We start from the raw sequence: 12,962 nt of genomic DNA on the forward strand, positions 1-12,962 counted from the left end.
AGGAAGCCAGAGCTAAAAACTAGAATGGTGGGGCTTCCCTGGTGGCGCAGTGGTTGAGAATCTGCCTGCCAATGCAGCAGACACGGGTTCGAGCCCTGGTCTGGGAGGTTCCCACATGCCGTAGAGCAACTGGGCCCGTGAACCACAATTACTGAGCCTGCGCGTCTGGAGCCTGTGCTCCGCAACAAGAGAGGCCGCAATGGTGAGAGGCCCGCGCACCACGATGAAGAGTGGCCTGCGTTTGCCACAACTAGAGAAAGCCCTCACACAGAAACGAAGACCCAACACAGCCATAAATAAATTAATTTTAAAAAAATACTAGAACGGCTCCAGCAGAAATGGGGTGTGCCCCACTTAACATTCCGGATTTTTTTTAACACCCTTGTTAACCTACCTCAACTCTCCCTGTTATCCAGTCAGCTGGTACCATCCCGCATTACCTAGAGTCTCCTCAGCCACAGCTGCCTGCATCAGTGTCCCCATTACCTACTAAGTCACGAGGCAAGAAATGGGAAAAGGCAAAAGAGGCACATGAAAGGAAGAACTGAGGGAAAATTCCTTCTTCTTATAGCTACAGCCATTATTTCAAGGTGTGGCCCCAGCCAATGAAGATGCACCTGGTATTTGCAGGTGCACCACACCTACAGCTGGAGAGCTAAAGGTGTCTGTGGAGCTCACTCCTTCAAACCAATCTCCCTTCCAGCACATGGATCTCTCTGACCCAAATGAGTTCACTGAAAGGTTTTCAAGGTAGCTGTTTCAAAAGGATGCTAAAACCAAGCTCCCTTTATGACAGTAAGACTTTTTCTAGAAGGTATTTGCAGGTTCTGTGTTACAATTTGTGCATAGAGAAAACAGATGATCTATGCTGTCAAATGTGGTCCTCAGACCAGCAGCATCAACATCATATGGGCCTGTTAAAAAAAAATATGCATTGAGGGCTTCCCTGGTGGCACAGTGGTTGAGAGTCTGCCTGCCGATGCAGGGGACGCGGGTTCGTGTCCCCGTCTGGGAAGATCCCACATGTTGCGAAGCAGCTGGGCCCGTGAGCCATGGCCGCTGAGCCTGCACGTCCGGAGCCTGCGCTCTGCAACGGGAGAGGCCACAACAGTGAGAGGCCCATGTACCGCAAAAAAAAAAAAAAAGCATTGAGTAATTAATTTAAAAAAATAACACATACAATTCAATGGTAAAAAATATATATGCAGTTTGTTACCCCATGAAAACTGAATCTGCATGTTAACAAGATCCCCAGGTGATTCGTACGCACATTAAAGTTTAGAAAGCACTGGTCTAATGTCTGTCTGTTTTTAACTTCCAACTCCAAAAGCGAAATGGGTATACCACTCTCAGGCAAAAGCAATATGAATACCCATACTATAAAACATATTTTAAAGTAATTACTTGCTCTACAGAATAAAGTTTACTGTAAGTATCCAGCTCCTTGCTCACACCTAATATGTAATTTAATTTATAAAAATGAGTTTACACACAACACGCTTATTTACTATGTAAAGCTGGATGCAACTGTATTTCTCTGAAACGCTAATTTTGCTATGAGAAGCAATTTTGCAAAAGGTGGTAAAACCGTCAAAATCCATAATCCTGAAAAACAGACCACATGGTGAATGAAAAGGATGAGACTTGGAAATCAGGACAGTAGGTAAATTAGGAAGAGAGGGTCCAGGCTTTTAAGACAGTGATTTTTCGAGGACAGTCATTCACAGCGCGAAGAGATTTTCTTTAGACAGTTTGGGGGGTTGTTCTGTGTTTTAAGATACAGTTTTTACTGTTACATAGAAGTAATTATCTTTACTATTAAGTTATGGCATAGTATTCCACTGATATATCTGTCTTTATAATCTCCTCCTCAAAAGGAACAAATTGAAAGAAAACCATAAAATCATTCTTAATTTCATAAGCATTTCACTCCCAAGGGTCTTGCCTCTAAAATCTGATTCTGGCCACCATCAGCTCTTGCCTCAATTATTACAATAGCCACCAGCCAGTATCCCTAAATGCACCATAACCCAACAGTCTATTCTCAACACTGCAGCCAGAGTTATCTTGTTACAATATCCTTCAGATCACACCATTCTGCTGCTCAAACTCTCCAATGGCTCTTTCTCACTCAGAGTAAAAATTTAACAATGGCCTACAAGGCTATATGCAGCCCTACACCTGTCCCCCAGGTAACCCTCTGACTCTCCACTCCAGCAGCCACCTGGCCTGTTTACTAGGACTTGGGCACTTCAGACAAGCTCCCACCTCAGGACCTTTGCATGTACTTTTCCTTCTGCCTGGAGTCCTCGTTTCCCCAGATATCCACTTAGCTCACCTCCTTCAAAACTTCGTTCAAATGTCATCTTCCCAGTGAGTCCCTCCCTGATCACCTTACTTTAAATTATACTTCCCCAGGAGTAATTCCTAGCCCGGTTGCTTTTTCTCCACTGAACCTGCTAAAATACGCATAATTTTTTGTTTCTGGTCTCTCTCTCTCTTCACTAGAATGTACGCCTCAGGTGCACAAGAATTTTTGTCTGTTTTGTTCATTGCTGTACCTCCAACACCTGGAAGAGTGTCTAGAGTGCTCAGTAGATGCTTGCTGAATAAATCAATCAACACTTTAGGAAACAACCATGTTAGAAGGTGGAAAAAACTCATTATTTGCACTAACTCCAAAGTATCCCCTTTCTGTGCCACAGAAGCTAGCAAACTACCTGAAATCTGGTATGCACTCAAAGCTAATTCACCAGACTACAACCTCCCACCTAAACATAGCAGTATTTAAAAGTTGAAAGAAACGGTGAAATGATAAATGGTTCCTTCGTCTAAAAAAAGAAAGGGGCAGATGGGAGCTATGTGGCATTCTGTTTTACCAAGCAGCAACGAAATGCCAAAATGGGCCACACAGATGCGTCCCGCTGGAACAGCTCATCCCAGGAGCAGCTCTGGCACCACTGGAAGCAACAGAGCACGAACTGACTCCAGAAGCAGGTGCTCTGCTCTCTCCTGAGGCCTTTGCTACCTGAGCATCTTTCCGGATGGGGCAGGAGGGTAGGGAGGAAGGGAGCTGCTACAACTCATGGCTCATCTATCGTCCAGACCAGGACTAAGTTATTCAGGCACATGAGGACAAAGGGAAGCAACACAAAGAACTCAGGGCAGGCTTATTGGAACTTTTTCCTTTTGCCATAACTATACCACTTATCGCTATATGGTTCCCTTCATTGCCCACAGAGAGAATAACTTTTTTTTTTTAATCAATATTTTTCTTTGAAGGCAGTAAGGTTTTCCACATTCTACTCTAGTGTTTTTGTTTGTTTGTTTTTTTTTTCCTTAAGATTTCTAGGAGTTGGCAGGATAGGACAGGAGAATAGCTGGGCCTCAGTCCCCAGAGCACCTGCTGCCTAGTCCTTGGAAGGAACATTCTGAGAGCAAGTGCATTTTTAAGCCTTCTAGAATTCTGCCTGATTTACAATGTCCTCTCAGAGAACAAAAATATGATTATATGGGACTTCAGGATAAATCTATTTTAGGCCACTCTGGCAGAGAATGTTTTAAAGAGAATGAAAGTCAGCGGTTCACGTGGACGCAGTGCCGGTCAGGCCAATCTTCCAAGACAGGCAAACTGTTCCACGCCTTGAGGCCCCCATGTGCAGGGCCGGTCCTGAGGGAAGGCACCACAGTGAAACACTTCCTGGAACCCGCCTTGTTCCTACAACACTTCCAAAACCAGCACTCGGAGCTCAGAGTCCAGCAATGATTCAAGGTGGTCCCAGAGTAGGAAGGTTTAGTTATCAAAGCAAACAAGCCGAGAAAGCCTAATTTCCCAAATCCACAGTGTGTGAGAGTATAAGCCCTGAGCAATTAAACAGCTATGTGGTCACATACAGATAGCTCTGTCCTGATGGAAAAGTTGATCAGTGTTTACAAAAATGCCCCATCATTGGTACCCTAAAATAACCCAAATAAATCAACAATTCAGAAAGCTGGGTGGCAATGATACAGTCTAGGATAAGGATGCAAAGGAGAGGGAAACCTGGGTTCTGTGGACCTGTCTGACATCAAATCTATGTATAATCTTACACACACTCTTGGTAAATATCTTTCTCATACTATATGAACATCTGCTTACCCAACTATCTACTCTCCTTGCAAATGAAAAAGAAAAAGGCCTTTTATTTGATATCATATCATATTCCACCTCTGTGGGTGGAATATGCAGGGCAGGGTAATCTTTGAGAAATGAACTTGTATTTTTCTTGACTACAGCTAACGGCCCCAACTCTGTGTGTGTGTGGTGTGTGTGTGTGTGTGTGTGTGTGTGTGTGTGTGTGTGTGTGTGTGTGTGTGTGTGTGTGTGTTGTTTCTGTGCAAAACTAAAGAAAGGGAGGCAGGGACCTCATCGTGCTAGGGTGTGCATGGTCCCCCCCAAAGAGATCACTACCTAAATCACTACCTAAAATCACTACCTAAAATGGTATTCACTCTGGGACTTTTAATAACATTACTTTGCCTTTAAAATAAATAGAAAGTTGGCACCCTGGTGATAGCTGGCATCACAACTGACAAGATCTTTTGCCTATGTATCCAAAAGTGGAATTAAACACAAAAGTGGTTATAATAACCACCTATAAACAATAATAATCACAGACCAAATCAACTAGTTGTGTCCAAAGACTTAGGGGTTAGCAAGAGAAGAGCCTTTCGAATTTGCTTTGAACCTTCAAGTCTATTCCTCCTCTACCCTTCACATTTCCTGGTGGCAGCTCCCACCGGCACCCTCCCTCCCTTTCTGCCATTATGAGTTCCAGCCTCTGATCCCTCAGTTGGCAGAGCAGGGAAACCATGGCAGAACCACCTCTGCGGTCCTCAGACCACTGATCTCAAATCCAAGAGAGAGAGAGTGCCAGTTCCCTTTGGGCAGCACAATGGAAAGAACATGAACTCTGGGTCTGCTGCCATGCTGCCACTTACTCATCGTATGACTATTATTACCTAAAGGACCGTTTTAACTTTTTAAAAAATTTGTCTCTCACTATATATGACATTTTTCTTCTCTAAGCCTCAGTTTCATCATTTGTAAAATTAGTATAATAATAATGGTAAGGGTGGTGGCAGTAGTAATAATTACAAAAACAGTGATAATGATGAATACCTACTTCACTGGGTTTCTATAAGGATTAAATGAACTGATTAGTGCAAAGTACCCAGCAGAGCACCTGGCTGCATTGTTTCAAGAGGTGCTGAGGGGCGCACTAAGACTCAACAGTGCAGTTCATCTGCAGAAGTGTGCTGGGTTCGGTTCGATCAAGAGGCAGACCAGCTTTCTAAATTGCTTACTTTCTCTAAAGCCCCTTACTCCCATTCCATAAGTGAAGAAAACAACCCTGCCCACCCAGGGACTGCTAGGAGAATCAAATGAAACACTAGACATGAAAGCATTTTGGAAACAATAAAAATAAAATGATATTATTATGTTTAGCCTCCCCTCAAGGCTGCCAGCTTGTTCCATTCCAAACCAAGTATTAACCAGCTAGTGTCTCTGCTTGCTGTCCTACGGACCCGAAGAGTTCAGAGATTTCTTAGCAGGAAAATAGCTCCAACTAAAAACATCTCTGTTTTCCTGTGGACTGTACCTGGAATTCCAGGTACATCCTGGAATAAAGATAAAAAGAAATGAGTTCGTTCAATAGAAATAAATGTGTGTGCGGGTCATAGGCAAGCATCTAAAAGGATACACCTAGGCACCAAATGGAAACCACGGAATGAGGGAGACAGCCAAGCCATCAACACTGGCCAGCACAGAGGCCAGCAGCGTTTCTGCAGAGTTCCCCTCAGCAGCACCCCTCTGGCCTGACACAAGGGACCAGTAGGGCACAGACAAGTCCATCCCCTCCTACCAAATTGTTTTCCCTGAATTCTCCATACATGCCTCTTTTTCTCATTATTAAGGCTCCTGGGAACACAGCCCTACCTAACTCTGGCAAGCCTCAGAGGCAGCAGTTAATATTTTTTAAAGATGTGTAGCAGAACAGTTTTTAAAGTGAAAACTTAGTGAGCCTTAAGCCCACAGGAGCAAGCATTTACCTTTGTAACTTCCCACTTTTCTTAGATACATTACAGGACCTAAGATAAGGCACTAAAAACCTAAGGTAATTTCTAATCAGAAGGCATTATGGTCCTTACACAGTTCTTGTTCACCAAGAGCATGGCCCTCTCTCCCCACATGCTGTACAATAACCAAGGAACAAGGGAGGGAAGGAAAAGTATGAGTTTTGTCAAAGCAACCACTAACCCTGGGCTGTGGCTTCTGCCTCCGCCTCCTTCACCCTCAGCCACAAGCAGGGAAGGAAGGCTTTCACTGAAGGCCCACACGCAGGCACCTACTGTTCCAGCTCAGGCTCATTTTAGGTGCTGTGCTCTTCTCCTCCCTGGCCGCGTGTCTAAAGGAGGACTTCACCCCTTCTGCTGCCAAGAACTCTACTGTAGAGCTCCACAGCCCCGTCAGTGAAAGAAGAACGCGAATAAAGGCCCATTACTTGAGGGTCTTTCCATTCTGATGACTTACATACGTCTCTTCTGAGGCCAAAGGGGTTTCATCTGGTTCCAGGATGTCTCACTGGTGGCTACTCACCTGGTATTGAATCAATCAAGGGAAGAGGCTCATTCATTCCCCACGGAGTGTCTCCTACGTAGAGGCTCTAGTGGAGTGGTGGATGGGCTGGAGTCTAGAGCCAAATTGCCTGGGTTCAAGTCCCTGCTCTGCCACTTATTAGATTTTTTTTTATAAAATGTATTTTTTTTAAGATTTATTATTTATTTATGTATTTATTATTGACTGTGTCAGGTCTTAGTTGGGTACGCGGGATCTTCACTGAGGCACGTGGGATCTTTCGTTGCAGGGCGCAGCCTCTTCGTTGTGGCGTGCAGGCTTCTCTCTAGCTGTGGTGTTCGGGTTTTCTCTTCTCTAGCTGCGGTGTGCAGGCTCCAGGGCACGTGGACTCAGTAGTTGTGGCACGCGGGCCTAGTTGCCCCACGGCATGTGGGATCTTAGTTCCCTGACCAGGGATCAAACCCGCACCCACCGCATTGTAAGACGGATTCTTTACCACTGGACCACCAGAGAAGGCCCACTTATTAGTTACTGAGTCCCAGTTTCCTTGTGAGTAAAATGCAGATGATGATAGTAATACTAATACCACCTCACAGGGTTTTCTTATAAAAACAAAATAAATTAGCTGGCAGAGATCAAGCCCTAGCTGAATGTCAGCCTATGTGCCAGGCACTGTTGCCTTTGTAGCCAAGAAGGCCATATTCTCAGTCTAACTTTGGGAGGCTGCAGTTTGAATTCTAAGATTAAACAGTGCATGCTTTTGGCTACAGGGGGATGGAAGAAGAGAGAATCCAAACCTCAGAATGAAATCCACAGCCTTGTTCTCACATTTGAGGTCCTCCACAATCTACCCCCATCCTTCCTTCCAAACAGACCTCCTCTACATTCCCAACCAGTTCTCTGGGTCATCCGTTCTTTAAAACAACATCAAGCACCTAACTGCCCTGTTCTGTGCTAAGCCCTGTTCTCCCCTCTGCTCACCCCAATGCCTTTCGCCTTCTAGATTCTGCCTGGTCTTCAAAACACAGCTCAACACCTAGGCTTCCACAAAGCCCTCCCCAGCTGCTCTAATCCACCCTCCTGACCCCCCTGAGGTCTTCTGGCTTTTCCTCACCATGCATTGATTATTTGGTTATATTTTATATGCCGAACTAAAGTATAAACAACTCAAAAGAAGGATGAATCTTACATTTCTTTCTATATCCCTAAGTGACTAGTACTGTGCTTTGCACTCAGTGGAGACTCAGTGAATAAGTGATTTACTTGATGCTTCAAAAGGGCACAGATGACACACAGCAAACCCATTATCATTTTTTTAAAACACCTTTCTGATCAAGACTCCCTCATAGTGTAGAGATTAAAGGCTCAATCTGTAGACCTAGACTCAGTAGGTTCTTGGTTAAATCTGCCACTTAGTAGTTGTAGGACCTTGAGGAAGTTACTTAACCTGTCTATGCTTCAGTTTCCCCATCTACAAACTGAGAATAAACAAAGAACCTACATTTCTTAGGGGAGTTATGAGGATGGAATGAGATAATACATTTAAAGCACTTTGAACAGGGCCTGATACACAGTAATTAATTAATTATTATAAATATTCATTATTATATTATCTTCTACTATCTTCTTGAAATTCAGCTCATGCAGAATGCCCCAAAAAAGTATTTTGCAAAGTATGCTGAGCCTATACAGAAAGCTACTGGATGTCAGTATTATATACAAAACATTTCTCCCTTCTTCTTCATTCATTTGGCCCGTCAGCTTGTTCAAAAAAGCATCTCTACCTCTGTACTATTGATCAGTTGCCTCAGTTTGTTATAAAATCTGTAATTCTACTGTACCTTCAATCTTACTGTACACTTCAGCAAAGCTTTCAGTGTGTACACAACTCAAAAAAAATTTCTACCAGTGGCTGGACAGAGGAAGGAAGGTCTCAAGCAAAACTGATTCACTATCGAATACATCAAGGCTATACAGAACCACCAAACTCACCACATTCCCATGAAGTACCTTCTTAAGTTATGTTTTTTCATCAATGAAAGCAGAAAATTCTGCCTCAAACCCACCAGGTATAATTATACATCTTGTTATCAAAACAGCACATTTTTCCATCAAGCCATTTCTCTCTCTTTTTTTTTTCCTACTACTTTTCAGTGAGATTTTAATTAAGATAAGTTTTAATACACAGGCTAAAAGGCAAATAACTTCTCAATCATGAGACAAAATGAAACTGCTGACAGAGAGAATGGGCAGTTCAAATTCACACACCAGCATTCAAAAAAAAAAACTAGCAACTTTCTCTCAAGATATTTGCAACAAGGAGGACATTCTGCTTTCCAATCTCATAAACCAGCTTCTGCAAACTGGCTTCCACTCAGTCTGTGCCTGCATATGACTCCTGGTCTGAGTCAACTGGAGCATTAATGGTGGTCCCGCTTCTTCAGTATAACGCAGAGGTGAAGAGCAGAGTTGTGACTAAGTGAGCTCATGAACTAAGAATATCCTTGCTCATTGTTAGAGGCTATACTTGTTTAGCACAGTACCTGGCTGCAGTGCACACTCAATACATGGTTATTATTATCACTCTCATGTAATCTGTATGTGCAATTCAACAGCTAAAACCAAGAGGCTAATCATTTTTTAAGTCAATGTGTTTCCAGAACTGGCCCAACAAATTAGTTCTATGTAGCTCATTATAGAAGAGACACAAAGCAAATTATAACAAAATAGAGCAAATTAAGTTTCCAAATTTGTTAAGTAACCCTGATTGCCACACTAAGACCTTGCCTAGGGGATCTGACACTCTTATTTAAGCAACAATGTTCCAACCAAATCATTTGCTTCTTCTCATCTCTGAGCTCCCATTCTGATGGCCTCTAGGAAGCACAGTGTATTTCTGTACATTTTTAACTTTTTTATTTTGTTTTGTTTTGTTTTGTTTTTGGTCACACCACGTGGCTTGTGGGATCCCAGTCCCCCAACCCAGGCCCTCGGCAATGAAAGTACAGAGTCCTAACCACTGGAACGCCAGAGAATTCCCTCTGTACTTTTTTAAAAATTACTTTTTTAAAAATTACCTGAAATAGGCAAAATTAAATATTTCCTAAGTAGCCCATGCTAGGAGTGTCACCTCTATGTAAAAGATCTATTTATTTTGTAATAAAGAACAAAAAGCCTTTCTTGAAATTCTTATTTACGACAAGAAAGTAAATGTAATCAATGCATGTAACAAAATTAAGTGGTATTAAACCGCATATTTGTTCTCTAGCCACCTCAACACTGAAGGTCAGTTAGGTATCTGTGTTACTGACATTAGAATGTCTAGCACTTGTCTAGTAAAATATAACATGGGCAAACATACTATGTATCTGTAGAGTAGGCAAATATTTTATTTCCTTGAAGAACACAAATACTCAAGTTTTATATAAATATCCCATGTCCTAAATGTTTCTAGACTGAAGAGACTGAAGAAAAATATATCCAAAAGAATATAATGAACATGCAATTTATATTATGCAACTTACCTGCAGTTGCTAAACAGGAACTCATCAGGGCAAACATGGCAATCACACAATGAGAAGCCATTTTTATTTCTCCAAAAGTGTGTCCCGTTCAGTCACCTCAGCCTGCAGTTCTTCAGATTATAAATAATCTTTGCAAATTGGAAGTGGCCTTAAAATCTTTCTTGCCAATTTTCAAATTGCCTATAAAAATAAACATTTTAAGAAGAAAACTTAATGCAGGTATTTCTTTTGATAAATACACATGAAAGTGAAATGAGGAATTTCTAAAAAGTATAAGATAAATTTATCTTGTGTGCCTAGACAGCACTCAAGCAAATGTTGGGGGTGCAGGGGAGGTAATTACCTAATAAAGAATTTTATAGCAAATACTTCTGCAAATACATGCTGTTTTGACATTTTAAATCTTTGGTTTTATATAAAATTTTCAAGAATATAGAAGAAAATCAAGGTACACCTATAATATAACATCATCAGTTATAAAATAATCAGTGACACTTGATACATGAACTCCCTAGTGCCAGCAAAAAAACACAAACAACTCTGATTAGAACTCAATCTAAGATGCAAACTATCATATATAGGATGGATAAACAACAAGGTCCTATGGTATAGCACAAGGAGCTATATTCAATATCCTGTGATAAACCATGATGGAAAAGAATGTGAAAAAGAATATATATGTGTATAACTGAATCACTTTGCTGTACAGCAGAAATTAATACAATCAATAAATCAGCTATATTTATTTAATTTATTTAATACAATTAATAAATCAGCTATATTTCAATAATTTTTTTTTAAAAAAGAACTCAATCTAATGTTATAGTGACAGAGTTATCACAGGGATCAAATTGAAACACATTGAGAGTCAACCTGAAAAAATAAAGAACCATTAAAAGACAAGATTCTTATTTCAACTGTTTGCCAACATTTTAATAAGCAAAAATGTCTCTCCCTGTCTCTCAACCCCATCTGAGACTATCTGGTTGCATGACTAGAGGATCCAGAAGGTCTTTTCTAAACTTTTCCTATCCAGAGCCTTGAATGGTGAGTTTTGTGAAGGTTTGCTGAACTGGAATATCCTCCTATGGCCCTAAAGATCACCTCATTTAGACACTCCAAAGTATTTCCAGCCTTATCTCGTTGAGCCTGGCACAACCCATAGAAGGTGCAATTCAACAAATGTTTACAGAGCACCTACTATGTTCCAGGCGTTGTGTGAGGACATGATTCCTGTTAACAGGGAAAAAAATTACCCAACAACTGGAAAAAAGTATAAAGACCCTGCCTGATCTAAGCCCTGGGCAAGGCAAGATCACAGAGTTTCTAGGACCCACCTCAAAGAGCTAGAGATTGCAGCCTTGTTACTCTCATCCAGAAAATTGCATCCCCAGAACCAGTTTGCTACCTTTAGAGACAAAGCCAGTTTGGGCACTTGTAGATACAGTAGAAAAATATAAAAACAATGGAAAAATGAGTTTCTAATCAAATGGTCTCAGTTCACTGCATCGATTGTTAAGAGAAAGATATTTAAAATGGTTTCCTACAGTAGTAACACTAATGGCCTCTGAGAAGGAGAGAAACAGGGTGATTGGGGGACAGTGGTGGGAGGGGGCAGGAACCTTTTCACTGAACTCCCATTTGGGTTTTACAGGTATTACCTACCCAGAAATAACAATAAAGTCCTAATTTCAAAAATAAATTTTAGATATGCTTTAAAACTAAACTATTACATATGCAGGAGGCACTGCAGTTCAATCTTGGTATGACAGTGATTTTAAAAGCCTAGTGTGAGTAAATATAGATTATGATGGCAGTTAAAGGTCTGCCTAAGTGTGGATCCACTCTGCCACCTACCAAATGGGTGATGTTGACCACAATACTCTTCATGCATGAAACTATCCTATGGACTGCCATGAGGATTAAAGGAGTTAATATATATACATTGCTACAACAGTACCTAGCACATAATAGGCAATGAATAAATGTTAGCTATTATTATCATGCTTGTCCATTCCCTTTGAGGTATATTTATACCAAGAAAGTGGAGAAAGTAGGTTGTGATTATTGACATAATTCTTAGCTACTGGAAAACCAGTTTAGTCTTTTGTTTGCTGCTAAATAAACACTACAATGGACACAAAAAGGAGATAAGCTAAAGAGTGGAATCACTAAGGGAAAAAAATTGCCAGTCAAATTGAGGCACAATCCATTGGTGGCACAATGGTCTTATCTCAAAAACTGACTAAATTATAGACACAATTTTGGACACCATAAAATTGACTTCAATCATCCCTTTAAGTCCAAAATTTCTGTCACCATAATTCCACATCACCTCAGATGTAATGGAAGTCTCCTCTGTTAACCTAAAAGTCAATGACAGCAAAGAGAATTTGTCCCTATTTTTTTCCCTTCAAAGAATTAGATTTCCTGGGTTTCCCTGCTGGCGCAGTGGTTAAGACTCCGCCTGCCAATGCAGGGGACACGGTTTCGAGCCCTGGTCAGGGAAGATCCCACATGCGCGGAGCAACGAAGCCCATGCGCCACAACTACTGAGCCTGCGCGCCTAGAGCCCATGCTCCGCACCAAGAGAAGCCACCGCAATGAGAAGCCCGCGCACCGCAAAGAAGAGTAGCCCCCGCTCGCCGCAACTAGAGAAAGCCCGCGCACAGCAACGAAGACCCAACACAGCCAAAAATAAATTAATTAATTAAATTAAATTTTTTAAATTAGATTTCCTGAATGGATCAATAAGAAAAACTCTAAAAGAATATGCTATTTCAACAAATACTAAGGGCAACTTTTATAAAGCAAAACCC

At 41.5% G+C, this 12,962-nt stretch overlaps 1 protein-coding gene across 6 annotated transcripts in view; it reads right to left on the reverse strand.

Moving 5' to 3' along the window:
* Positions 1 to 12,962, reverse strand: part of TGFBR3 (transforming growth factor beta receptor 3) — a 218,124-nt gene that overhangs the window by 176,179 nt on the left and 28,983 nt on the right. For all 6 annotated transcript variants that reach the window (XR_009521249.1, XR_009521253.1, XM_060025520.1 and 3 more), the window contains exon 2: positions 10,144 to 10,323. Coding sequence is in view for 4 of the 6 variants with exons in the window: in XM_060025520.1 (XP_059881503.1) it covers positions 10,144 to 10,204 (61 nt within the window). In the remaining 2 variants the exon portion in view is untranslated. The remainder of the gene's footprint in view (positions 1 to 10,143; positions 10,324 to 12,962) is intronic.

Source organism: Delphinus delphis, chromosome 1 (assembly GCF_949987515.2).
Source record: "Delphinus delphis chromosome 1, mDelDel1.2, whole genome shotgun sequence".
Classification (NCBI taxonomy): Eukaryota; Metazoa; Chordata; class Mammalia; order Artiodactyla; family Delphinidae; genus Delphinus; species Delphinus delphis.